This window comes from Manis javanica, chromosome 2, assembly GCF_040802235.1.
Source record: "Manis javanica isolate MJ-LG chromosome 2, MJ_LKY, whole genome shotgun sequence".
NCBI classification, from domain to species: Eukaryota; Metazoa; Chordata; class Mammalia; order Pholidota; family Manidae; genus Manis; species Manis javanica.
The window spans coordinates 9,923,701-9,951,010 of NC_133157.1; the positions used below are offsets into that span (position 1 = coordinate 9,923,701).

General features: G+C 52.2%; 1 protein-coding gene across 2 annotated transcripts; it reads right to left on the bottom strand.

Moving 5' to 3' along the window:
- Window positions 1–1,726: 1,726 nt before the first annotated feature.
- OLFML2A (olfactomedin like 2A) lies at window positions 1,727–27,310 on the bottom strand. Of its 2 annotated transcripts, XM_037008177.2 has the most exons (8): window positions 27,069–27,309; window positions 18,911–19,174; window positions 16,028–16,135; window positions 12,966–13,175; window positions 10,914–11,163; window positions 8,574–8,804; window positions 7,332–7,517; window positions 1,727–6,048 (listed from the first exon to the last, which is right to left on the bottom strand). In XM_037008177.2, the coding sequence occupies exons 1-8, from the start codon at window positions 27,180–27,182 to the stop codon at window positions 5,444–5,446; spliced, it is 1,968 nt and encodes a 655-aa protein (XP_036864072.1). In that variant the 5' UTR covers window positions 27,183–27,309; the 3' UTR covers window positions 1,727–5,443. The 2 variants fall into 2 exon arrangements, with proteins under 2 accessions (XP_036864072.1, XP_036864073.1); XM_037008178.2 differs by lacking the exon at window positions 18,911–19,174 and having other exon boundaries at window positions 27,069–27,310.

Consider the following 27,310-nt stretch of genomic DNA (forward strand, 5'->3'; position numbering starts at 1 on the left):
CACTCCCTTCTGGCATGTAAAGTTTCTGTTGAGAAGTTTCTGATGGGTTTTCCTTTGTATGTGATGTTTTTCCTCTCTATGGCTGCTTTAAAAAGTCTGTCCTTATCATTGATCTTTGCTATTTTAATTATTATGTGTCTTGGTGTTGTCTTCTTTGGGCCCCTTCGTTGGGAGATTTGTGCAGCTCCATGACCTGAGAGACTATCTCCTTCTCCAGACTGGGGAAGTTTTCAGCAACTACTTTCTCAAAGGCACTTTCTATCCATTTTTCTCTCTTCTTCTTCTGGTACCCCTATAATGCAAATATTGTTGCATTTGGATTGGTCATACAGTTCTCTCAATATTCTCTCATTCCTAGAGATCCTTTTTTTTCTCTGTGCCTCAGCCTCTTTGTATTCCTTTTCTCTAATTTCTATTCCACTTACCATCTCCTCTACTACGTGTAATCTGCTTTTAAGTCCCTCCATTGTATGTTTCATTTCAGATATTGAATTCCTTAATGATTGAATCTCAGTCCTAAATTTGTCCCTGAGTTCTTGAATATTTTTCTGAACCTCCATAAGTATGTTTATGATTTTTATTTTGAAATCTTTTTCAGGAAGATCGATGAGTTCAGTTTTACTTAGATCTTTTTCTGGTGTTTGTGGGATTTTGGTTTGAACCACGTTCCTTCGATGTTTTATATTTGTATGTGGCACCACCTAGTGTCCAGAAGCTCTACTCTCTGGAGCTTCTCAGCCCCTGGAGTGATGTCAGGGGTCGCAGGGAAGCAGCACTGGTGCCTGGGGGGAGGAAAGAGCTGTTTCCTGCTTCCTGGCTGCTGTGCCTGTCTCCACTGGCAGAACCAGTGGGCCAAGCACACAGGTGTAAGCCTCTATGCTTTATGTTTGTAGCTATCATAGGCAGGGCCTCTCTCTGGCTGGCCTGACACCAGGGCAGGGGCTGCTGGTTTGTGAGCTGGTGCTGGCTGGCCTGGAAGAAGCTGCAGCAATCTGTGTATCACAGTGGGGGACCTTGGAGCTGTGTAGCCACCCAGAGGGATGGAGCGCCTGAAATTCCTTAAAGTTCCCAACCTCCTGGGCAGAGTGCGCCCAGACAATTTTGTCTACCTGTCCTTTCTCCTGAGTAGCAAGTTCTGTGCAATCTTTGCCCCTTGCAGCCGTCTCACTGTTAGGAAGTCTCTCAGGCTACCCACCTTTCTTTTGTCCCAGAGCAGCTGGATGTGGATCTCTGTCTTCCACAAGCGACTGCAGTCTCAGTCTCTCCAAGTATTCTGCCTGTCTTAGCTTCCCAACACCACTAATCTCCAGAGCACCATGCAATGTAGGTTCGTGCTCCCAGAGCAGATCTCCAGGGCTCTGTGTTTGGCAGTCCTTGGCCTCCACCCCCTCCCTGCTCCATTTCTCTTCCTCCCACCAGTGAGCTGGGGTGGAGGAAGGACTTGGGTCCTGCCAGATCATGGCTTTGGTACGTTATCCTGAGGTCTGTTCTTTTCTCCAGGTGTATGCAGTATGGCACAGCCTTCTTTCCTGTTGCTCTTTCAGGATTAGTTGTATTAACTATATTTTCATATTAAATGTGGTTTTGGGAAGAGGACTCTGTCTCACCATTCATGCCACCATCTTTAATCTTCCTTCTCCACCCTTAACAAATATTTTTTAAAAGTTATTAAATATATGTGTTATGATAAGGATGCAGACCATAACATTTAGTGAAGACTTTTAAATCAAGCTTTTGATCATGTATTTATTTAGATACATGCCACCTTCTTGCAAAAAACATATTGTGGCAATTTACACAAAGAGATGAAACACAGTAGGATAAAAATAAAGAGATCAGCGTAAAGGTAAAAGCAGAAAGCTAAAATAAAGCCAGAGTCCTGTAGGAGACTCAGTTCCATTGCTAAAAATAAAATATTCTCAAATTTGACTTTGAGCTTCCCAGCAGCCAAAAAGCAAAAAAGAAAACATGACTGGTTACATGATTTCTAACAATGTTAATTTGGGGCTTTGGTCTAAAAACAGACTTGGTTCAAATCTTGATTCTACTAGTTACATTTGTGACCCTGAGCAGGTTGCTTAACCTCACTGAATTTGAGGCTTATCACCTATAATGGGGAAAATTAATACTGACTTTGGGGGCTCCTGGGTGGTGACTTCCAGCTCTAGAAGGGTGCTGCTTGGGCTCTCAGCTGCTCTTTGTCCTCACCAAGCTGCAGGTGTTCAGCCATAAAAGGGCGATGGTATGTGTCCCCTCTGTCTGTCCCTACCCCACCAAGCATGCAGCATGTAAGAGGTAGGGCTGGTTCCAGCCCAGGACTCTCTGACTCCCATCCAGAGCCCCCTGACAACCATCCAGTGTTGTGCTTTCCTGCCCCTGGAGTGGTTTCCAGTGCTGTCGTAGAGGACAAGATGCTTTGGAACACAGGGCTTTCCGGAACTCTCAGATCATCTCCAGCAAACTCCCCTGGCCTGAGCTTTATGGCTGCCTGCCAAGGCAGAGTTCCCCTTACTTTCCTCCCCAGAGTAGATTAAATATTAAGGCCTGGAAATCTCTAGGCAGGAATCAAAGGTGCCGGCCAAAACCCCTTCATGTATCTTGTTCAGAAACACCAGAGACAGCTTCCTCTGCCCTTACAGCCAAGGTTGGTAAGAAACACTGGCCCTCCCTAGTCCAGGCCCTGCTTTGTTTGAAATGCCTGTTGCCAAACATAATAAAGACCACAGCAAAAACCCTCGCTGCCTCTCATCACCGACAGGACAAAACCTAATTGTCTTACAATTTTATATTCTGTTGACTTATACTCAACTCTTAATTTATACTTGACTATGTTTCAAATGTTATTGGAGGCACTTCTTGGCTTGGCACTCTGGACTTTTCACACACTGACCCAATCATCCTTAGGGCTCGCTCCTGTGTGGATCCAGTATGTGGCCTGGCCACACTGAATAAAAGCAATAGCCACCCTTTCTGGAGCTGCTTCTAGAGTAGCACACAGTTGGTGAAGAACATGCATTGACCAGCCCTGAAGCCCTAACTCTGCCACAGACTAAGCTGCTGTGCGACCTTGGGCAAGTCCTTTCACTTCAGTCTTCTCATCTGTTAAATGGGCACATTCGGAGTGTATACCTTTCACTGTTGTACAGATGCAAGAATACACATGTGGCACACTTAGCACACCACTGATGCTCAGTCAGTGATGAGGGTTGGGTTACCTGATTGTGAAACCTGGCTCTCCATGTAATTGCCTACATGACAGGTGACTTCTCTGAGCTCTAGTTTGACTATCTGTGAAATGAGGAAAATAACTACTTACCACATATCCCACATTCAAGGACCTAAAAACAGAAGGGGCTTAGTGAATGGTTGGAGGCTGCAGCCAGCATCATCTCCCCCAGAAAACAATTTGCTTGTCCTTTGATTTTCCAAAATTGGTCCTTTCTGACTTTCCCTTTTCTCAGACTAATGGAAGAAGAGGAGCCTGAACACTTCTCACATGGTTGGGCTATGATATCACAAAAGACAGCCTTATAAAACCCACACCCAGGGCCAAGGGAAACACAGCCCCCTGAAGAGTGTGTAAATGGAGCTCGTGGCTGGCAGGGTGGGGGAGGCTGGATGCACCCACTGCTGTGAGTCAGGCCTTGCTTGGCTGGCTGTCATCATTCCCCTTCATTTCAGGGGTGAGCTTCAGCTTAAACATAATATCACCACCTGACAATATATAAGAGAAATACATTCGGCACAAAATGCATTTCCTTACACTCTTGGGTATGCAGCTGAATTTTCTAACATGGCAGCTGGATGGGCAAATATACAGATATCTGGGAGCTGGCATGGGACCGGAATGAGAGAGCAGGTCAGGGGGTTATATTGGGATCAGCAGTAAATACCATTCAAAGGTGTTGGGATGGCTTGAGTGCTGGGTAGTCTACCTACCACCTTCCCAGGCAAAGTTGCCTCTGAGCTGGGAGAATAAAGGATATAGACAAAGCCCTTCCAGAAGGAGATCGGCTGTGTCCTATTCCCACTGTGGAAACCTGACACACTCTCCAAACCTTTCTGGGTCTATTTCTCCTCTGATGAAACAGGGAGTTGGACTTGAGAACTTCTTCCCAGCTCTAAAAACTGCCTAAAGCCAATGAGGGGCAGGCTTGAAGGTCTTGTCCTCTGGGCCGCTGGGGTCTGAGGCTCAGAAAGCCATCAGCAGCACCAGGCTGGGTGGCGCATCTGTGCATCCTCAGCCCCAAGACCTGGGTGCAGGGCAGCCCTGGCACCACCATTTCTGAAGCCAGGAAAAGCCCAGGCCCAGACCCGCTTCTCCTTCCTGCCCAGCTTTTCAACCCTCCGGCCCTTCCTTGTAGCCAGAAGGTCCGATGCCTCCCCTGGACCTACTACTCAGGTCTCAGCCTCCCCCAGCCCCTCAGGCTGCTGGGTCATCCCACCAAATGACCAGGGCAGGACTGACAAGAAAGGGAAACTATTCGTTTTGGTACCACCCAGCCTTGGGCCTATGCTCTTGCTCATGGCTGACCTGGGGCTATCCCTGAGTATAGTGTAAGTTGTGGGTTCAAAGGCCCAGAGAGAAAGACCAAGGTGGATCCCAGGCTCAAAGGCTCTGGGAGGAGCTGGGGAGAGGTCCCACAGGTTGGGTATGTGGCCAAAGCCTGCACTTCTGGGTGGAGAGGGAGCCTCAGGGCCTGGCCAGCTCCTCCCCCTGGTAGAGCTGCTGCTGGTGGGCAGCTGTCTGCAGCCTTCTCAGCTGCTCATGTAGAAACAAATGACGACACTGAGGAAGAATAAGGGAAAATAAAAATGAGTACAGAGGGAGGGGGATCTTGGAACGGGGGCCGCTATTTTTTCTTGGGGTGTGGTTTCTGCTCCGTGGCTGGGTGACCATGGAGGTTTGGAATGTGGTTGGACAGTGAGCAGGGTGGGGTGGGGGGTGCTGGCCAAAGGCAAGGAGCAGGGACATGAGCTAAAGGGACTAAAGCCCAGGGCCACCAACAGCTCAGCCCAAACGGGGGCCTGGGTGACACAGAGAGCCGGGCCTCCACCCAACGCTAGTCCCTCAGTCCCAAAGGCCTCTGGTTCTGAGTAGCCCCAGGAGGGGAGACAGAGTTGAGAGAAAAAGAGGGGAAAGGGCTGGGGGCAGAGGAGAGCGTGGTTAGGCCCCCTCATCTGTAAAATGTGCTGCTGGCCTGCCTGAACCCAAACCGAGGCCCTTCAGGCAAGGGTTATCTCTCTGAGCCTCGGGCTCCTCATCTCTTAAATGGGCTTGACTCTTTTCCTCTACAGTTGTTGGGAGGACTAAGTAGGTTAGTGCCGGTGAAGCTCTTGGCACAGTGCTGTGCAGGTGGAAGTGGTTACTCCCCTGGGTGCTACTTGGTACCAGCCCCAGGCCTGGCCCACAGCCACTCCTCACTGTGAGTACAGGTCCTGCTCAGACTATGAAGTGGAGAGTATAGGTGAGCTGGTGGCCATTGTCCCAGGCATATAGCACCCGTTCCTTGGGGTTGTAGTCGATCTGGGTGGTGTAGGCATGCTCGTTGATGAAGGGCAACTGTGGGTGGGCATCAGTGCCCGTGTGCGTGTCAAAGGCATAGGCCACCTGGCCTTCCTGCTGGTTGTATGTGTCCACGGCGTACAGGATGCCGCACACCAGGAAGCAGTTCCCGTAGGAGTTCCGCCGCAGCCGGGTCCTCCATGTGGTCTCGCGGTGCACGGAGAGGTCGCTGGGGTCCAGGCGGCTCAGCACGATCACCTCAGGCTGGGCCTCGTCATGGTCATCCGCCACAGGGTAGATGACCCACAAGCCACTCTCGTCCACAGCAAAGTCAATGTCTGAGTGGCCACGCCATTTCCAGGGTGTGGTGTCCTCATACACTACGTCGGGCAGCAGTGCCCAGGAGGCCACGAAGCGCTGGCGCAGGTCATACTTGATGATGTTCTTGGTGAAGGCACGGTTGTAGTAGAAGGCACCCTGGTACACCACGTGGCCTGTGCCGATCCAGTTGTAGGGCAGCTTGTACATGTTACTCCAGCGGCCTGCGGGTGGAGGGCGACGGTCACACCACCGCCTCCCTGCCAACCCCAGCCCACCCCAGGAACCAGCAAGGCCGCCCAGGGCTCTCTGGAGTGGCCCAGCAAACAACGGAGACTGAGTATGCCATGGGCCTGGAGCTGGGCTAATTATCATGTCCCATCAACAGTCCCATGTGGGAGGTACTATTATTGCCCCATTTGCCAAGGAGGAAACAGGCTCCCTGGGTTGAAGGTCACCCAGTTATGTAATGGCACAGCCAGGATTTAGACTTGGGCAGACACTAGCCCTGTCTTTTGTCTTGGGGCCTTTGCCCATGCTGTTCCTTCTGTCTGCCTGGGGAATGCCTCCCAATCTTTCAGCCAGTTACCTCCTCCTGGAAGCATTCCCTGACTTCCCCAGGCTTGAGTGAGGGCCTCTCCTCTAGCCTCCCATAACTCTTGTCTTGGTACTTCTCACTGGCTTCCTCCGCACTAGCATGTGAGCCAGTCCAGGCAGGGACCAGGTCAGGTAAGTCCAAACTCTCTCGTGTGGCTCACAGGGCCTGCCTCAGCCTGCGCTCTCTTCCTTACCCCCTCACCTTCCTTCTGTGCCACTGTGCTTTCTCTTACTGCCAGACCTTTGTGCACACTGGTTCTTCTGCCTGGAATACCTTTCCCTCCCTCTCCCTTCAGCATGGCTTACTCCTGTTCTTCCTTCAGGGCTCCGCCTAGCATCACCTCCTCTGGGAAGTCTTGCCTGATCTCCAGGTGGGGTTCTTGAGCTTTCCCTCTAACATTGTACTGAAATTATTTCTTTAATTTCACGGGTGATTTCTGGAGGACAAGTCATGTCTAGATCACCCCCTCACCCGCATCTTGCCCCAGATCTAAGCTAAAATTCTTCCTGTCCTTCCCTAACCTTCTTGTCCAGACCTGAAGGTCCTCTAAGGCCTGGGGCCTTGCTCACCTGTAAAACAGGGTTGTAACCCCAACCTCCTAGAGCTGACTCACAAGAGGTGATTAGCACATAGTAAGCAGTTTACAGGTGGAAATTCTAAGTATTGTTCCCTTGACCGTGAGTCACACCCCTGAGGGCAGGACCACATCCATCTTGTTTGCTGCTGCATTTCAGCTTCTGGAAGGGGGCCAGCTCAATCAGGGTGCCCCCAGACTCCCCAGCTTGGGGTGCTGAGCATTTGGAGCTGGGCCAGGCTGGGGAATTCTGAAACCACAAGGCAAAGGAGGGCCAAGTTCCCATAGGAGACCCTCCCCAGGCCACCCCTCTTCTCCCTCGGGAGGCCCCTAACCTTGTTTGAAGTTGTCCAGATTGCGGAACTCCACCAGGCTGTTCCCATAGTAGTAGTTGGTGACATAGATCCTGTCATCTTTGGCAGCAGGGTCCTTCATCCAGGCCCCCTCATGGCGCCCATAGCTGTGATGCCTCACAGGAGGGTCCACGGCCCGGAGGGTGCCCTCACAGCTCGCCTCTCTGCCTGTGGGGAGCCAGGGGTACAGCTCTGGCAGAGCCCGGCAGGCCCTGCGCCAGAGCAGAGCTTGGGAATGTTATCTGGGTCTTATCAGATGTCTTATCTTCCTGATGTTTTGTTTGTAAACTTTTTTTCCCCCTCATGAGCAAGGCAATGTCTGATCATTGTAGAAAACACAGAACATTCAGAAAAGGAGAATGGAGAACATAAAAATCATAATTTCCATTATCCAAAGAAATTTTTAGACATGTTATTTCCTTCCCTTTCTTTTTCTTTGCATCACAGTCATACAGACATACTTAAAAAAAAAAACATGGTTCTTCTGAATATAGTTTTATGTATCCTGCTTTTTCTCTCCACTGAGCAATTTCTCACATCATTAAATAGCCTTTTAATGATGTGATTTCAATGTTCTACCAGGCCCCCAGACAGCTGTGCCCTTGTAGTTATTTAACCAGTCTCTTCAGTGTCAGGCCCTTAGATTATTTCCAGTTTTCTAACATTAGAAATAGGCTGGGAGGAAACCAGTTAAGCTGCAGCTGTTGTCCACATCCCTGACGGATACTTTAGGAAAAATTCCTAGAACTGGAATGCACTCAGACCAAAGCAGGGAATGGTTTTAAGGCTTGTTATCCCAGAGAGCCAAATGCCCTCCAGAGGATGGGCTCTGCGGTTTACTGAAGATTTCTACCGAAAGACACAAGCCAAAACCACAAACATGGACATAAAAACAGGGCCCAAGACTGGTCAGAGGTAACAAAGACTGAAAATAGTTGCTGGCTTTGATGATGGGATTCTAGGTGAGGCTTTGAGAAGAGTTTGTTGAAAGTACTACCTGTTTCCCTGTAAAGGTCACATTTTTTCTGTAAAGAATCAGATAATAAACATTGTTGGTTTTCCAGGCCACCTACTTCTGTCCCATATATATATATTTTTACAACCCTTAGAAATGTAAAAACCGTTCTTAGCTTCAGGGCCATACAAATATAGGCTGCAGGCTGGATCTGGCTCCTGGGCTGTCCCCAGGGATGTCGTTTGCTGACTCCTGTGAGGCATACTCACCTTGGCTGGAGACTTCTTGGCGCGAAGTTGGTTCAGTGGGCAGGGAACTGGTGGTAGGAGTGGGGGTGGAGGTGGTGGCAGGGTCTGGGGCAGGGGTGCCAGGGGCCAAGTCTGCTCTCTTTGAGGCCTGGGGCACAGCCTCATCATGCTCCGCCGAGTTGGGCTCCGGTGGCCTGCCCTCTGACCTGGGCGGCAGCTGTTCCAGCCAGGAAGTGCCCTTGAGGGCGTTGTCTACAGAGAGAAGAGCCTGTGCTCACACCCTGGTAGCACCTGCTGCTGCCCAGGGCCCCCCCAAGCCCACCAGGCTCCCAGCTCTGGGGCCATGGGGCAGGGAGGGGGAGCCCTGGGCAGTGGTGGTCAGCAGACAGGCTCCAAGTCCCCCAGGCTGAGTGGCCTTGGCCCAGTGCCCTGCCTCGGTGGACCTCAGCTTCCCACTGTGAAATGAGCATCACGAGGCCCACCACTTTAGGCTATTGTGTTGATGAGAAGGAAATGTATATAAGACGTTTGCACAGATCCTGGCAAATATGAGGGGTCAAACACTTTGTATCAATTCTTTCATTTACTGAATTCAATTCCAGGAGCAGGATTCAATTACTGGATTCAGTTCAATTTAAGGTTTTCTCCTGGTCCTTTCCCTGGGGTCCCACCTCCTAGTTCTGGGCTCCCAGTTTTTGACACTTCCTGCAGGACGGGGGGCATGCACCCAGTTTCCCATTGCCTCTAGACCCAGTCCTCTGCCTTTCTCGGGCCCCTCACTCACCTCCTCCCTCCCATCTCTTGGCTTTCTTGGTCTTCCCTCACCTCTGCTGGCTGGGCTTTGCTAATGAGGACTTTTTCAGCTCCCGTGGGACCTGATATGGGGCCTTCTCTGGGTCATTCCCTATTCCACGCAATTCTCTGGGCCAGGATGGATGGGGTCTGGGTGAGGGAAGCAGGGAGACTCAATGCCACACAGCAGGGGACAAGGATTCCTCAGCTCAGGGGCCCAGCCAGGAAAGGATCTAAGGAAGCAGCCCACTGACAGTCGTTCAACCTCTCTGTTTCCTCACCTCTCCTTTCCTCACTTGGGTCAAATGCGACAGCATGTCTGAATGTACTGAGAAAACACGCAGGGACGTAGGAACGGCGCTCTTGTTGTTGAAACAGTGCGGCCCCCAGGGGGCGCACTGAGGTGCCTTGACCGCAGGACCCTTAACTGGCTTCTTCCCTTCCTCTCCCTGCTGGGCTTACTCTTTGCATAGGGCTTTAGCCATGCTCCCAAGGCAGCCCCTGGAATCTTCAGAAATGGGGACACACTCTCTGGTCCGGGGGCCTCAGGGCAGCCTGGCCTCGGCAGCCCGCCAGGGCAGGGAACTTGTTCCCACGGGCCTCGCTGGCAGTCAGATGCCTGCAGCTGTTCTTTGGTGATGCCCTGGCCAGGGGTCAGAGGCTCCTGTGCTGTGGCCAGGCTGAGCCGGCAGGACCCAGGGCCCACAGCTGGCACCAGCAGCTGGGAAAAGAGGCCCCTGAGCCCTGGGAGACCAAGAATGGAGGGGGCTCTTAAAGGAGACTGGTCCCTCACAATTCCACTTCCAGGCCCCTTTGGACATGGGTGGGTCAGCAGGACCCAGGAAGGTGAAGCAAGCGTGTCCCTCGGCGTCCGTCTGGACATCAGAGGAGAACAGGCCTCTGGGGAAGGTCTCAGAGGGGGCATCAGGAGCCACAGTGGGGGGCAGGGGGTGGCCCAGAAATGTGAGTACGCTTGGAACTTGTTTCTCAATTAATTACTCTAGCCTTCACTATAATCCCTCAAGGAGCTGCAAAAAATGCAGGAGTCTGTGGGCTCTTATTTGGGGAGATCAGAAGTGGGAGGTGCTGGAGAGGCCGTCCACTCCCAGGCCAGCAGAGAAACCGGAGGCGCCTCGAAGGCCCTATGCCATTTCCCAGAACCCTGGCCTGGCTGCAGCCCTGCCTTCTCCCACTCCTCCTCTGGCTGCTTTCTGGTCACAGGCATGTTTTTTCCCACTAGACTTGAGCTTCGTGTTAGGCAGAATCTCTGGGAGATACGGCAAGAACACAATGCAGCTTCAGCAAATCTTTGACTGAAGGAGAGAAGTTCAATGAGGGCGGAGGCAGCTGTAAATACTGGAAAGGTCCTGAGTGGCCCTTTGTGTTGATTAACCATTTCATCCCCAACCGCCCCGTGGGGGTATTCTGCCATTGCACGGATGAGGAAAGGCACTAGCAGGTAACCAGCAGAGCTGAAATCTGGGCGGTCTGACTGCAGGGAAGATGGCCTGGTGTCTGGCCATCCATCCGCAAGCCCCTGTCCCAAGGTTCCAGTCCCCTCTGACTCACCAGCCACAGCTTCAGTCGCCTCCTTCCTGCCCGCCTTGTAGTAGGTGATGCCTCGGATCATGGCCTGCTGCTGGGCCAGAGCCCGGGGCTTGGCCGTAGGCTGGGGGAATCTGCCCTTGGCGCCCTCCTTCCTCAGCTTCTCCGCCTTCAGCAGCTTCTCCTTAGCAGGTTTTGGGAGGCCCCTGTCTCCAAAGCTCCTCTGCATGCTGCCGTATCCATTACTGTCTTTGCCTTTCCCTCCAGCTGTGTCCTGGGAGGGAAGGGAAGTCACAGACTTGGGGGATGGTAGAAGGCATGTTGCAGGGGGCCAGGTTTGGGGACTTGGTGTGTAGGGCTGTAAGTGGTGATGTTGCTCCGGGCCCTACTTCCTAGGTTTTCATGAAGTCACTTTCCTCCTGTAGTGGCTACATCATGACTGGGGTGTGCCTCAGTTTCCCCACTCAACTCTAGCTCGCCTGCAGGCTTGAAACCTAGTTTGACAGGTTAGATTTCTGCCCCAATTCCCAACTCCTGGACACTCCCCATTGGGAGTAGGCCATAATGGTCAGCAATTGGGGACATAGCAGATCACCAGGTCAGCTTCCCATCCCTCTGTCTCTCATTCATTGTCTTTGTGGGAAGAGGAGAGGTGTTCAGGTCCATAGGCAGGGCCACCAACTCATCCTCCTGTGTCTGAACTTTCCCAGTTTTAGCTTCGAAAGTGCTGTATCCCAGAAACCCTGAAATCTGGGGGAAACTGGGATGGTTGCTCACCAACCGCACTACCCTTAGGGCATGCAGTTCTAATGATTTATGAATTCTGTTATTTGCACTTCCTTTTAAATACTTCTGATGCTGGCTTGGCACAAGAACACAGGGCCTGTGACATCACCCATTGTTAGGCAGAATCTCCAGGAGATATGGCAAGTACAGTAACTAGACCTTCTGTGCTGTTGCCAAAACAGGATTCACTCACGTTTGCGGACTTGACACGAGAATGAGCAGGAAGCCAGCACTGGGCCGGGGCACCAGGCTTCCTCCACACTTTTTCGGCAGCTAGGGGGTCCCAGTTGCAGACAAAAATGGCCCCATCATCACAATATCAGCACAGGAGGCAAAGAGGTGGGGAGGAAGGGCATGGGCTTGGCAATCACACAGGGCCAGCTCAGCTACCCTCTCTCCGTGTGACCTCACTCCCATTTCATCTGTCAAAGGAGCAGCAATCCTTGCCCCGCCAGGTGGTTATGGGATTACTGAGGTGGAGTCTGTGAGGAAGTCAGGTTTAGAGTAGGGACTCTGCGTGTCAGGCCCTTCCTCCTCTGCTCAAACAAAAACAAGGCTGCTGCGGAGAGCGGTGTGGGTCATAGCCAAAGAGGAACGGATGGGACTGAAATCTGGTCTGCCACACACCTTGCTGTGTGCCAGTCATAGGAAGGGGCCTTTGTATACTCCGTCCACCCAAAGGGCGCTCGCTCCCTGCCCAGAGGGAGAGCCTTTTCTGCAGTTGTCTGCCAGGAAGAGGGTCTACAACAAAGGTGTGCTGCATGTCATGGGTGGCTCTGCCTGGGGGCAAAACCAGTGCCTCTGCTCCCTTTGTGCTCTGAGCTTCAATGCAGTATGCGTGGGTGTTGTCTGCAGGAGTCTCCACCCCAGCATGGCTGGATGATGTGGTATGGTCTGCAGCACCCTAGGGCACCGCCCACCTACCCCTGAGCAGGCCTGACTCAGCCAGGGGCCGGCCACAGCAGGGGAGGCTAGAAGTGGTTTTGCTGCACCAACCTGGTCTCCCAGGGCCAGGCAGGGAGGGACTTTCTACAACTAGTTCCCCACTAGTTTGGAAATGAGAATGAATACTGCCAAATGCTTGGCTCAGGCAATACATCCCTCAGCTGAAACCCACGTCTACTCCCAGCCCACCTGTGTCAACTGCGCTCCTGCCCTGCCATGGGGTCCCCAGCTACGCCAGCCCTCAGTGCTGTGCTACGGCGCCACTGGCCCCGGGGCTGAGGGCTGGCACACTGTGCTCCCAAGCCTACCCAGCTTTTGGCCCCACATTGAGAGACACGACCTCACCTGGGCCTTGCTTCCAGGGCTGGTGGCCGGGGCGGCCGCAGGGGCTGGGGCTGCGTCCTTCTGCAGCAGCTGGAGGCCCAGGCTGGCCAGCTCCTTCTTGATGCTCATCATGATGGCCGAGTGGTTCTCGTAGTGTCTTAGCTGCTCGCTGAAGTGGCGCATGCTGTCTCTCACCACCTCGTTCTCCCGGCTCAGGTTGGCCTTGATGCTCTGCGGGGTGAGACCAGAGGTCCTGCCAGCCTCCCCTGACTGCCCCTCCCACCCTGGGACACAGAGCACACGTTCTGCCAACAGGCTCTGCTGCTCGGTCTTGAACAGGGCCCAGGGGCATAGCTGGGGGCAGCACCAGCCAGCATGGGTGGAATGAGACCCTGTAGTTGTTATTTTCTATTTAAAAAGTAAGTGAATGAAAAAATAAGTATGTTCACAATACTAAATTAAAAAGATAAAAATGGGTATAAAAACATATGTGTCCTCACCTTTCTCAGTGCCAACAATTGTTATGGATTTCTCTCTCTCATTTTTTTTAAGTTTGCTTTTTCATTTGAGCCCATTTGGGGAGCTCTTCCATATTTGTATATGTATGTGGACCTACATATAGTGTATATACAGCGCTCCTCATTCCTTTTATTGGCCACAATATATGTCATTGCCTGGATGGGCCACAACGTATTTAGCCAGTCTCACATGGATCTGTCACTTAAGGTGCTACCATTCTTTTGCTACTTTAAGATTACCTTTTAATTTCACAAGTAATGTATAAATACATAAACACCTTCTTTTTGTAAAATAGTGAAACAATGAAACTATCTGGGGTTTTGCTGTGGGTGATCTCTGGTCCCTCCTAAATGTCTCCGGTCTCTGCCTTCTCTCCTGGGAAGAGCGGGATCCTCCCACTACACTGAGCCCCACCTTTACTCCCAGGCTCATTCTCCTGCCTCGCCTTGTATCCCCCTTGCTGGGGACCCAGCCAGGCTTTAGCGGCTTCTAGTCACCCACCTCCACTGTGCTCTTCTCTGTGGATCCCCCAACCCAGGGATCCCCATTGCTGGTCTGTAGACCAGGCTGGCCTTGTCCACTGGGCAGGATTTAGGAAACCTGGGTAGCCTGGCAGGTGTTGATCCCAGGTTCCCAAAGCCTCAGCAGGTCTGGGGTATGTGTGGAATTCCTTTATCTGAGCCTACTTCTCAGCTGAAGCAGGAGAGACTAGAGTCAGACACAGAAAGCACCTCTTTGCTGTGAACTCCTGGAGCATCAGAATTATGAGCTCAGAATTTCATTGATAGAAATTTTTACAAAGAAGGAGATAACCTAAGACTGATTCATGTCCAGCCAGCCCTGGATGTCAACAGATTCAGGGATCAAGAGGCAGCAGGGCAAGAGGAGCTGGACAGAGCTGGGTTCAAATCCTTGCTCTCTTCTTCCTGGCTGGGTAACCTTGAGCTAGAGGCTTTACCTCTCTCAGCCTCAGTTATCTTGCCTATAAAATGTGGATCTTTATTATACTTGCAACTAAATGTTAGGGTTACTGTGAGGATCAGGAAGGCTAAGAAATGACACAGCACATTCTAAACTCCATCACAGAAGTCAAACTGTAGAAGGCGGGTGTTTCAACCTTAGCACTACTACGATTTACCAAACAGTTGTGTGCTCTGGGGGCCTGACCTGTGTGCCTGTGTGCCTAGGGTGTTTAGGAGCATCCCTGGGCTCTACCCACCAGAAACCAGTAGCATCTGCCACTCAGCTCCCCCAGGTTGTGGCAACCAAAAATATCTCGGTACTGCTAGCTGTTCCCTGGGGAGCAGAATCGGCCCTGGTTGAGAAGCACTGGTGTAATGGAAGAGGGCAGAGGGAACCCCAGGTTGCTGCCTGACCACCTGGGCAGAGGGAGGCAGCTCCTCCTGAATGAGGCTGTTCCCTCCACCTCCTCCCAGGGTGAGCAGAAAGCTTTTTTTTCCCCAGAATTATCATTTAGTGAACAGAAGCAGAGTACAAATAATGTAAAACAGAAGATAATGAAAAAATCATTTATTTGTGGCTGTGGAAATCATCTCTGATTTGTTCCAGTACTATCTGGCTCATAGTTATATGAAGTGAGTTAATGTTTCCTCCTTACAGGAGGAAGACAACTGCAGAGCCGACCCCCGGAGAGCCTGGTGTGCACTAGGTGCCCAGGAAATACTGGTACACAGCACAAGTGCATGTGGCATTTCCATGCTGGCATGGGCCTGGCACATAGTAGATAACTCACCAAATACCTTTTGAATAATTAAAGCCACTGCGATCCCAACTTTGGGAATAATAAGGGGTTAATCTCCCACTCTGGGCCACAGGATGCCCAGGTGCCCCTCCCTCTGGAAAGGAAGCTGGGAAAGGAAACCCCCACTCAGGCCCCTGGCAGCTGCATGTCCCCAAGTTCCCAGCAGCTCTGCAGGGGCCGGATGCAGGAAACAGGCAGAGGTCCGGCTGTGCCAGCAGAGATGTAAGCCCCGAACCTGCAGCTTGGCCCCTCATGCTTGCTCAATGCTCTGCCAGTCCTCAGATGGCAGTCTGACTAGCCCTCCAGCACGTGTGCCCTGGTTAGGAGAAGATGCTCAGCACTTCTGCCTCTGATGTGGGTAGGTGTGGGGGAGCCAAGTCCCCTCAAGCCCCACCCCAATGGGCATGGCCAGCCCTGTACCACACTGCGCCACCCCGGGGGGCACCACATGTGTGGTATTTTATGTGAATGGTGGTCCAGGAGTTGTGGAATTTGTGGATCCTGGTCTTGGTGAACTGAGGGCAACTCCAGGTTCCAGCCCCCTCCACACCACTTTCATATAATATGCAGGGGCCTCAGTTTCTCCAACCAACCCTCCAGCTTCCCAAAGGCCCTCAAACCCTAGTCAGACCTCTTCTCCAAAGTCTGGACCCTGTGACCTGCTTCTCCCTCCCCCAGCTTCCTGCTGGAGTACAGCTTGCAACAACCACCAGAGTCACGATGGAATTGCCCAGGCCCTTCGGACAGTGCCCTTGTCTCCAGCACTGAACCAGCCTGGCGCTGGCCCAAGCCCTGCCCTTACCTCTTCCAGCATGTTCATCTGGGAGGCCACCTTGTGGACATAGGCGTGTACTTTCATCAGGTCCATGCTGTACAAGGTACCCTCCAGGAGATCCACCATGGACTGCAGCTGCCGGCGAAGGGTGAGGGTGAGGGTGAGGAAGGGGTAGGGAACAGGGCCAGGCACAAAGTGGGCAAAAGCACCCCCCTCGTCGTTAACATCTACCAGACCCAGCCTGCTAACAGTCACGGGAGAAGCGACAGATTCCATCTGCTGGGCACTTCCCATACAGCAGGCCCTGTGCCGGGGGCTTTAATGTGCTAGTTCACTTAACTTCTCAAACCACCTCATGAGGTGCACCGTGATACCAGAGGAGCCCCACCCACATCCCCTGGGGGCCCTCTCATGGTTTCTTGTGTCCAGCCCTGGCTTCCATGTGCCTCTCCTTAACAGCCTGCATCTGTGACACTCTTCAAGGAGCTGCTTTGCCCCAAAGTGCCTGGGTGTATTTGTCCTCCTGGGGTAGCTCCAGGCAATGCCTACTGGGTGCAGGCACCTAAAAGCCCAGCTCCCTAGCCCCAGAGGGGACAGCCAAGCTGTCATTTACATTCCAGTGTTCCCTGGGACTGAGGCTAGCACGTAGCCTGAGACCACAGCCCTACTGGGCTTCCTTCCCTTCCCACCCTGACTTCTACTGTGGTACCAGTTTCTCCTGGGAGCACTTTCATAAATCACCTGAACATGAATCACTCACCTCAGGGTCTGCTTAGGGACCCAACCAAAGGCAAGGTCTGGATGTTTTTATTTTCATCTTACGAACTGGTAAGCCACAGCTCAGAGAGGCAAAGTGACCTGCTCAAGGCCATCGGCGGTTAAATGGTAGACCTGGGAGCAGAACCAGATTGGCCTAAACCCAAACCTCTTTCCTACCATGTTTTACTGCTCCTTCTTGTGTTCAGATGGGGAAACTGAGGCCAAGCAAAGGGGAAGGGGCTTGCACAACAGGCTAGCAGCAGATGCTGGGTCTCCTTTGCCCAGCCCAGGGCTCTCCCCTGAGCTGCCCCTCCCCTTCCCAGCTGGGTCATACCGCATCAGGATATGACGCTTCCCTCCCAATGGCCAAGATGCCAGTGGGAGTGTCAGGGAAACCTTGGCACGAGGGGCCACTTGAGAAACCCGTTTCCCCTGGCTCCTCGAGAAGGGCAGTTCCCACAGCCCACCCTCCTGGATGGCCTTGCTCCCCGCCCTGCAGCATTTCTCAGGGCCTGAGCCGGCCAGCGCTTCTGCCTGGCCCTGGCCAGCTGTTTCCAAAACAGTTTTACTCCCACTCTCCCAGGAGAGTTTAAGGTGTTTTAAGAGCTTTTCTCTGAGTAGACTCTGATCTCTAAAACAGAATGGAGGTCTCTGATGGAAGCAGGGGTAGGACCTCGAGTCTTGTCTGCTCCCCTACAACCTTGCTCAGGCCCTGAGGGGCTGCACAGGGCTAGGGCTCTGTGGAGCACAGTTCAAGAACTGTGCACATAGACTCTTACGTGCTTCACCTTCCTTCCCTGTGGAATGGGACAGTAGGATTGTGGTACAGAGCAGTAGTGTCTGGACAGAGCTCAGCACGAGGTGGGCACACAGCAAGGGCTTCATGAATGTCAGCAATAATGACTGCTATTCCAGGGAATTAAATGGGAACCTCCCAGCTTCACACTGCTGTTTTCATGGCCAGCACAACTGGCTTCCCAAAGTGCAGCTCTGACCGTGAATCTCTCCCCTGCCTGGTCACTTGACATGACTCCCCACTGCCCATGTGTGGCCTCTCATCTTCTGAGCCTGACGTTTAACTTTCTATGATCTGCCCAGCCTCCTCTTCCAGCCTTAGCAAATGTTTACTCTGGGCCAGGCTCTAAGGAAAAGAGCAAGACTGCACAAGCCTTCACAGTCCTTCACAGGCTGTCAGAGAACACAGAGAGTAACACACGGGTGCCCAGATCATTAATGATGGGGAGCTGACCTTGTCTGGGAGCATCTGTGGATTAGTAACGTCTGCCAGGAGGAAGTTTGGTTTGAGCTGAACTCCAAAGGGGGAGCACAGATTAGGCAAAGATGGCAGGAGAAGAGCATTCCAGGCCAAGGGAACAGCTTGTGCAAAGGGCCAGAGGTGAGAAGAAATACTGTGCGTTTGAGCAGGGCTACCCAAGTACGGCCTGCGGACCAGGGCTGTTCCAAGCTGCTTGTTACTCATCTGTGATAAAATGATTACAGAAAGTGAGAGGGTCCTGTGGCTGTGTCCCTGAGAGGTGGTGCTTCTTTCTGTCTGCCTATGGTGGAGGACTGGAGGGGTAAGCACAGAATTCACATGAAAGTATATAGTATAGATTCAAGGCTACATGTCACTATGTGAGAGCTTGGGCTAGTTACCTAACTTCTCTCAATCTGTTTTCTTGCCTATAAAATGAGAACAATGGTGCCAAATTTCACAGGATGGCTTAAGGATTTAGAGTGTGTTACTAATGTGTAAAAAGAACACAACATCTGGCATGAAGGTGGTACTTGAATATGGGAAATATTCTTAAATTAAAAGCAATAAAATGCCACAACATTTAAAATTTAAAATCCTATGGATAGGTACCAACAAATGAACTAGACTGGGTAAAATACAGAGCACTGGACTAGATGTAAGGGGCTATATTCTGGTAAACTAGCCATAGAATGCTGCCTCCATCACTTACTGGCCAAATGGTCTTGGGCAAGAAGTGGCCTCTGCTCAGGGAGTCTCTGCTCTCTTACCTGGGAAAGGGGGTAACAGTACCTACTGAGAGCATGTGGACTTTTTAGGAAGGCTAGCCTGGATCCAGCCCATGCTAGATCCTCACCCAGGTGTGCTCATCCCTACTCTCACCCCAGAAAGGTTACCTTGAGGAGCTCAGGCGCCTGCTTCTTGAGTTTCTCCATCTTCCACTCATTCTCGCAGGGGTTGAGCGAGGAGGGTGGTGCTGTGCAGGAGCAGCGGCAGTTGGTCCCTGAGCTCACTGTCTCCACTGTGTAGAAGTCCTCCACCCGTGCCCGCCCACTGCGCACTCTGCTGCATGCGTCCTTGCTCAGTGGCCTCATGATACACTTGCAGCGGCAGTCAGAGCCCTCTGAAGTCATCCGCACCTGGTCCATGTCACCAAACACCTGTAGGAGGGGCTCAGGTGAGCCAAAGGCCAGTGCTGGGGAGGAGGGGGAGTGGACAGGTTGCAGAATCTAGCCCTGCTGGCCTTTGTGGGGATAGCTAGAGGTGGCTGAGAAGTTAGCAGCCCTTACAAGGAAAGAGAGGCTTATAATAATAATACCAATTAAAATATTAATAGCTGCTATGAGAAAACAGCTTGGCTTCTGCAATAACTTAAAGAATTACCATATGACCCAATAATTCTACTTCCAGGTAGATACCCAAAAGGATTAAAGACAAGTATTCAAAGACTTGTACATGAATGTTTACAGCAGCATGATTCACAATAGCCACAAGGTGGAGATAATCCAAATGTCCATCAACAGATGAGTGGATAAACAAAATGTGGTATGTCCATGCAATGGAATTTATTCAGCCATAAAAAGGAATGACGTCCTGACACATGCTATAAAATGGATGAATCCTGTACACATGATACTAAATGAAAGAACAGACACAAAATATTGTATGAGTCCATTTAATCAGTATCCAGAAAAGGCAAATCCATAAAGACCAAAAGCAGAGTAGTGGTTGCCAGGATGCAGAGGGAAGAGGAGTGGGGAATGAATGCTAGTGGGTGCAGGGCTCCCTTTTGGAATGATGAAAATGTTCTGGAACTAAGTAGTGATGATGGTTGCACAGCATTGTGAATGTACTAAATGACACTGAATTGTATGCTTTAAAATGCTTCAAATGTTGAATTCGGTTATGTGTATTTTACCACAATAGTAAAAAAATATGAATGGAGACCTTTTCTTGGGCACTTACTAGATCCTGGGTTTCATGTGCATCACCCCCTTTAGTAATAACTGTATATGGGGGGAGGGCTTACCATGGCCTTCAAGGTGATTCTGACACCCTTCCCCTAACCCATCCTGTCACCCTTTCCTTCCTTTGGGTCAGTCCACTCCAGCCTAGGGCCTCTGCAGATGTGGTGCCTTCAGCCTGAAGCCCTTATTCCCTTGATAGTCCTTTGGCTCATTTCCCCACATTAATTATACATCACCACCTCTGAGAAGCCTTTCCTGACTGCCCACCTCCCATTACCGTTCTCTTACCTAGTGGCTTTTTCTTTATTGTACTATTACCACCTGAAGTATTACATGCATGTTTGCTTATTTGTCTCCTCTCTTCTACAATGGCACTATTAGAAGTAGAGACTTTGTCTAGGTCCTTCCTATATCCCCAGGACAGTGCCGGCCTGGCCCATAGTAGGTGCTCTGTATATACACATCTGTTAGATAAGTGAGCCTGCACTTCGCAGACATGCTGGAGCACAGTGCTAAGAGCCTGGCGTTTAAGCCTGTGTGAGTAGCTATGAGGTTGTGGGCAACTCAGCCTTCCTGCCTGTTTGAAAAATGGGCTTCTGCCTTGTTTTGAGGATTAAATGAATTAAAGAACAGCACCTACCACATAATGTGTCTTCAATGTGAGCCATTATTAATACAGATAAAGGAGCAGAGTGTTAGGTGATGTCACATGTCCAAGGTCTCACAGCTTCGATGTGGAAGATCCAGCTTTGGACCTTCCAGCTTCTTCTATAGACCTGGCCCCCCCACACCCAGTGGGCCTTTAAACAGGTTACATAACCTCTCTGAGCGGTAAAATGGATGACTCTCCATACTGGCCTTCATAGTGAGAATCAAATGAAAGAACATGACCTCCATTGAGTGGTTCCCTCCCTTTTCCGAAAGGCAAGAGTCCACCCTGGGATAACACACACCCAGTGTCCAGTTGTGGTCACTCGTCCCTGGAGGCAGCAAGATTTGTACTTGCAGGAGTGAGCTCAGTGAGATCAGTGGCAGGTGACATGCTCACTTACTGTCTCCAGCCTGCTTGCCCAAACATGCCAGCTGGGATCTAGGAGCCCTAACCAGCCCCTCCCCTGGGTGGCTCAACCAGCCCATCCTGGGCACCAGGCTCTCAGGACATAGCTATTCACAACTCAGTCAACAAACTCACACCCTGGGCCTCGTGGCTACTCAGTTCTCACTGAAGCTACCAGGGTCCAGGTAAGTTCTTGGCTTTCTGTCAAGCCTAACATCCATGCATGTCCTGGGCTCTCTGACGAAGGGCCGTGGGCACTCCATTTCTGCTGAGCTGTCAGACACCTGTTTGAGGCTCTGACCTCTGCTACACCCTGTGTGACAGCTGGAGGTGCAGAAGAAATAGACTGAAGTACATTCTGGACCTTCTCAGCCATGGAAGAAACTGCAGCAGTGAGCTCTGAGAGCAAGAAGGAAAACCCTAAAGGCTGCTTGGGGGAGCACACCCTTGGGCGACATCATTAAAGAGGAGAAGGGCATTACAGGAAACAAAATCAGACATGTAAAGACAAATGGGGGCCTGATACTTGGGGGCCAGGAGGAGGTTCACTCTGGCTGGTGCTGGCAGGGGGCCTGGAGTGGCAGGAGGTTAGGCGAGGCGTGGCAGAGCCCAGCTCGTGGAGGGCCCTGAAAGCTGACTGAGGATCTTGTCTTCTTCCTGAAAACACTGGGGAATAATGGAAGGGTTTTAAGCATGAGAGCCAGGGTCAGAGCTGCATTATGGAAAGCTCATGTAGGCTGCTTTGTGGACAGAAGGTGGATGGAAGAGGCGAGCCTGGGGTGCAGAGCCCAGGAGGAGACATTTATTGAGAATTCACTCACTGAGTGCTGCGAAAGTGTGGGATGGTGGTTTGGGACAGTCATGGGCCACCTAGAGCTGCGTGTTCTTGGGTAGATTACTGAACCTCTTTGTGCTTTAGCTGCCCCATCTGTAAAATGAGGGTACTACTCGTGCCTACACAACAAAGGACTGTGTGAGGTTTGAGATGGAATACCAGGAATATGCTCAGTCCAGCACCAGGAGCACACAGAATAGTCTGTGTATTGGAGCTGTTATTACCAGTAATACTGAAAGGGATTTGTTTATCTGCTCGTTTCTCCATGTGGGCCCACTGGTAGATATTCTTAGCAGTTGCCCTACTGAGAAAACTGAGCCCAAGAGCCATCAAATGACTTGTTCAAGGGGATTAGAGCCTAGAGTGGGTGGACTTCCAGTCCTCTGGGGGAAGAGGAAGATGGAGAAGGCAGTGGCTGTGGGGGGAAGCTTTGCCCTGGGCGCTCTGTGGGAGTTGTACTCTGGGCATGCAGGCACTTCTCCCTGCCTGTGAACTCTGCAGCCAGGCTCAGGGTCCTGACCATCCCAGGGACGGCTTCTAGTGCTTTACACCTGCCTTCTCTTAGACCCTAGCCACCCCCACCCACTCTCCCAGGTTGGGGTAAGAGCCCAGTGGGTGGATGTGGGTGTGTTCTGTGTAGCCAGGCCAGACAGACCTCTTCCTGAGGACCCACCCATAATACCAATGCCCACCCTCGGCAGCAGCAGCCTCCACATCAGACTGCAGCATTCCTTCCCTCTTTGGATGAGGTGCTATGACCTGATGGGGGCGGCCAAGGCCCCGACTCCAGCCCATAGTCATAAGAGGGCCTCTGCTCCCTGCCCCAGGTGCCAGGAGCCCACGCAGGGCCCTACCCGCTGTGATTAACTATGTCCTTTGGTGCTTGATTGGAGGCAGCAGAGGTGAGGATTCAAACCCTAGCTCCCACATCTCCTCCCTGCATGGCCTTGACACCTCTGGGCCTCAGCTTCTACCTCTGTAAAATGGGGAGGATAAGCTCATCCTGAGGCTGAAACAAGGCAGTGCATGCAGAGCTCCTTGCTACTGAAGTCCTGCCATCAACCCTCCCTCATGTTTGCACATCATTTTCTACCTCTCTTTGCTCTCACCACAACCCAGTCTTAAAGGGGAGAAATCTGAGCATCAGAAAAGTCTAGGGGCTTGCCCAGAGTTACACAGCACAGCCTAACTCCCAATCTTTAGTTTACTTGCTTTTCCCTCCAGGAACACCCAGTCACCAGGCAAGGGTGTCTCCACCAGCAACCGAGCTGGGACAGAGAAGGGGAGACATAGGACCTGGGGGTCCCACTGGACCTGGCCCGCAGTGCCCTTGGCATGGAGGCTGGAGTTGCTGCCCAGCAGGAAGTCCCTGCCTCAGCCCCCATCTCTCCCTGTTGAGCAGTCTCACTCAACACACACTGCTGCCAGAGCCCCGAGAAGTGTGGGTGGTTTGTGCTTAAAAAGGTCCCTATTTGCAAGGAAATCTTCTACAATGAGATGGTAAGAGGGTATACTTGAGATTTTTTGTGAAGGGAGATGGATAAATCTGGCCAGAGTTGGGAAGCTATAAAATGTTCTAGAAATGGAACAAGTTCAAATTGTGTCACCATGAAGTAGATTCTTCCCTCTTCTCTAATGATCAGCCTAGATTCACTGAGACAGTATCCTGTAGGCAAAGACCTCCCCTAGAGCCTACTGCTAGCTGGACTCCCCTCCTTGGATGCTCACAGGCACCTCAAGATTAATCCATCCAAAATTGTACCTGACATCTTCTATACCTGTCTGCCTACCTCCTTGGCCAACCCAGATCTCTGTGCCTCCTTGCTCTGGGCAACCCATTAATCATATTCTTTGGATGCTTCATCTCAAATATCTCCCATCTTTATCCACTGCTTTCTACTCCATGGCCACAGCCCCAGTTCAGGTGCATTAGCTGCTGGGCAACACAGCAGCCTCCTCCCTGCTGGCATTTAATCTTCCAAAAGATCCTCTGATGATCTGTTACTCTCACACTCCCCAAACCTCCCTGGCTCCCTGTCACATCCATGAGTTTTCACTAGGCAGAATGTGCCTCAGAATTACCTGGGGTGCATCTGGAAAATGCAGCTACCCTGACCTTGGTCCACACCCCTTGACTCAGACTCCCCACCAATCCTGGAACTCCAGGATTCTCCAAACCCCTCAAGCTTCCTGTCTAGGATATCAGAGCAGCCCAACCTGACTCTTTCTCGACCCTCAGTATTCAAGTCTGTCAATTGGGGAGGGACCACTGAGGCCTCAGAGAGTTGGCAGGAGAGTTGCATGAGATCCTGAATGTAAGTGCTGGGCACGACTTGGCCCATAGGATGCTTCTCAGGACTTTGTCCCAGGTGCCTCAGTCAGTGGAATGTGGGCAAGACCTTCCTTGCAGAGAGACCCTGTGGGGCTCCACACTCTCTGTGTACAGGAGGACTCCATCACTGTGCATCCCTTGCCTGCTCCGGAGCCTGCTTCCAATTACACCCACAGGCGGAAACTCCCGGAGCAGAGGCGCAGCAACACCTAAGCTCCCGGGACCAGCGTGGCCTGGAACATCTGATCTAGCCCGGACACCACTGCCTGCTTGCTCCAGCCCCTCCTGCTCCCCTGGCCCAGTTGCCTCAAGTCTTGGTCTTCCCTCTATCCTCGGGCCCCTGGTCAGTGGCAGGGCTGACCAAAGACCACCTTCCCATGCCTGGATGCATGGAGAAAGTGAGCTGCTAGCAGCCCTTTCGTGTATGGGGAAACTGAGGTAGAGACGGAATTCTCAGCCACATTCCAAGGACAGTATTACAGCAAAAAGCAGGTTCACAGAGGTCTCTGGTACCATGCCTGGGTTTCACGTGGTTACCTGTCTGTCCCAACCTCCATGCTGGGCAGCCCCTCAAAAATGCCAGGGAAGCTGTGAACTCCCTCTCCCAATCCCAAGCTAGACTAAGCATTTCCTTAGATGGAAACTCCAAATCCTGTTTAGAACAAACCTTGCTATAAACATGAAATTAAAACATGCTGAGTGAGGAGCTGGCAGAGACCACAGAGTCCTGTGGTTAGTACTGGGGCTAAGCTGCCCCTGTACCCCTGAAAGTACTGGGCAGTGGGGCAGACTGAACCTTTTGGGAGCAGGAAACCTGAGGAGGGGCCAAACCTGAGGAGGGGGGGTTCCCTCCCACTCCCAGAAAATAGGACAGGCTTGGAGAGGAAGAACTGTTATGAGGGAGGGAGAGGGTGATAATGAAAACAGCTCTCTCTACAGAGCCAGCAGGAGTCTGGCAGTGCTGAGGAATGTGGAGTAAATTCACCCATCACTTGATTTTCATTTTTCCCAGCTGGCTGACACGCTGCTGGGTGGGAGGTGTCTGGGGGAGGACTGTGCTGAGTCCCCCAGCTGCTTCAGCCTCCAGACTCTAGGATAAGCCTCCCCATCCCACCAGCCCCAGCCTGCCCTGGGACAATTAAACATGCACACCCCCCAACCTAGCAAGTGTTTGGCTGACTCACTACATAAACAGGGGGTTGGGTTTTCTTTGTCTTTGCTTTGTTTTGAATGCTAGCCCTCCCCCACAAGCTCTACAGCCCTCTGCATGGCTCAGAGGATGCCCAAGACCACATATTCCTCCTAGCCACAGATAGGAGCTGGGAAGGCACTAATCAGGCTTTCTGGGGGTTTCTGCTCACTTGTTCCCCCACCTGAGCCAGGTCAGGGAATCCTAGAAGGCCCTATATAGAAGGGAAATTGGGGAGGTGGTCTTTCAGATAGGGGAACTGAAGCCCAGAGACAGGCAGTGACTTGCCCAAGGCCACACAGCCAAAGAACAATAAAGACCCAGAGCCTAGGTTTTTTTAATTCACAAACCAGCTACCTCTCTACACATCCTAGTTTCCCTATCTGTATAATGGGAATGATACTCATTCCCTTTTTGTCATTGGAGCTCATGGATTGCAGCTCACTTATTTTCATACCCTGACCGGCATCTTCAGGCTGAGGATCAGCTGGGGCCCACTGCTCATATACTTACCGTGTGACTAAATAGCTTTTGCCCTTAACCTGCCTGTGCACAAGGGCAGCCTCGGACCTTCTACTTAGGAAAGAGGCTGGAGAGACACCAAGAGAGAACACTCCTTTATTCTCATTCTCCATGAACAGGGCCCTACCTACCTCCTGCTCCTCACTCACCCCCAGTCCCATCCTTGTCCTCTTTGGGTAATTTCCAGAACGCCCTCAAGAGATCCTGATTCTGACTGACCCTAAGTCTTGCTCTCTCTACATTGTGGATCACCCCTTTTTGGGGTCCCTGTGGTAAGATTTCATAATCACAGTATCATTTATTGGGTACCTGCTAGGTGCCAGGTGTGGTGCTAAGCATTTTATTTTAACCCAGAGATCATCAACTTCAGGGAGTGGAAACTATTAATATTCCCGTATTTACAAGTGAGGAACCGAAGCTGAGAGAGGTATCGCCCAAGGTCACCCGCTGAGAGGGGGAGGTGGGATTTGAACATAGGTCTGCTTAACACTGGAGCAGATCCTTTTTGCCACAACTGATAGTTCAGGTCACTTCTGGAGACGCCATGTCCTCCCGAGGGTGCATCAGATCTCTGGCAGAAGCGCCAGTGGCCAAATGAGTGGCCAGCCTAATGGGTTCGTTGGGGAGGGTCTCTGGGTCCCCAGTATGGCCCGAAAGCCTGGGCGTAGTGTGCCTTGAACCAAACCTGGATGTCGCTGGGTAGCAGTTACCCAGGGGTCTGCCCCCACATGGGTCAGCCTTCCACGGAAACTTTGTGCCAGGTCTCCAGGCTGCCCCTGCCCAGCGCTCCTGGGGCTCTATCTCCTCCTTAGACTGGGATTACACTTCTGCTCGTGCCGCTACAACTTCTCAGCGCCCCCTCTCCCTGGTCCTGGATTTCAGTGCTGGCTACCTCCCAGCACTTCACTGGGTCCCGGAGCCCCTTCCTGAAGCTGTGTCCCAGGCAACCCAACCATCTCCAGTGTTTCCTCCCCCACGCGCTCATCTCCTGGTGCCCGGCCCCAGCGGCTTCTCCAAGCCCGAAGTCCGGTCTGCCCTCTCTGGTCCTCCCCTCGCTTCCCCGGGACCCCTCCGGGGCCCGCACCCCCAGCCACAGCACCCCTGCGCTCTGCTCCGCGCCGACTCGCGCCCGGGGCCGAGGGCCTCGCGTACCTTACTGTCGGTGCGAACCGGGCCGGCGCGCAGCAGCGGCCCCAGCAGCAGTGCCGTCAGGAGCAAGGGTCGCGGCCGGCGTCGGGGCCGCGGCAGGAGGGCGGCGGCGGCCATGGCGGGACGCGCACGGCGGGCACTGACTGCGGGTGTGGACGCTGGGAAGTGCGACAGCACGGCGAGCTCGGGGCCCAGCCAGCAGTGCCCGCGCGGTGCGCACCCCCAGCCCTGCCGCCGCTCCCCGC

Excerpts from the sequence above, each read along its gene's own strand:
- OLFML2A (XM_037008177.2), bottom strand. The coding sequence starts at position 27,182 with ATGGCCGCCGCCGCCCTCCTGCCGCGGCCCCGACGCCGGCCGCGACCC. Across the intron at positions 16,136-18,910 it reads AGGCGCCTGAGCTCCTCAAG|CTGCAGTCCATGGTGGATCT; the intron begins GTAACCTTTCTG and ends CTTCGCCGGCAG. Across the intron at positions 13,176-16,027 it reads AGATGAACATGCTGGAAGAG|AGCATCAAGGCCAACCTGAG; the intron begins GTAAGGGCAGGG and ends CTCACCCCGCAG.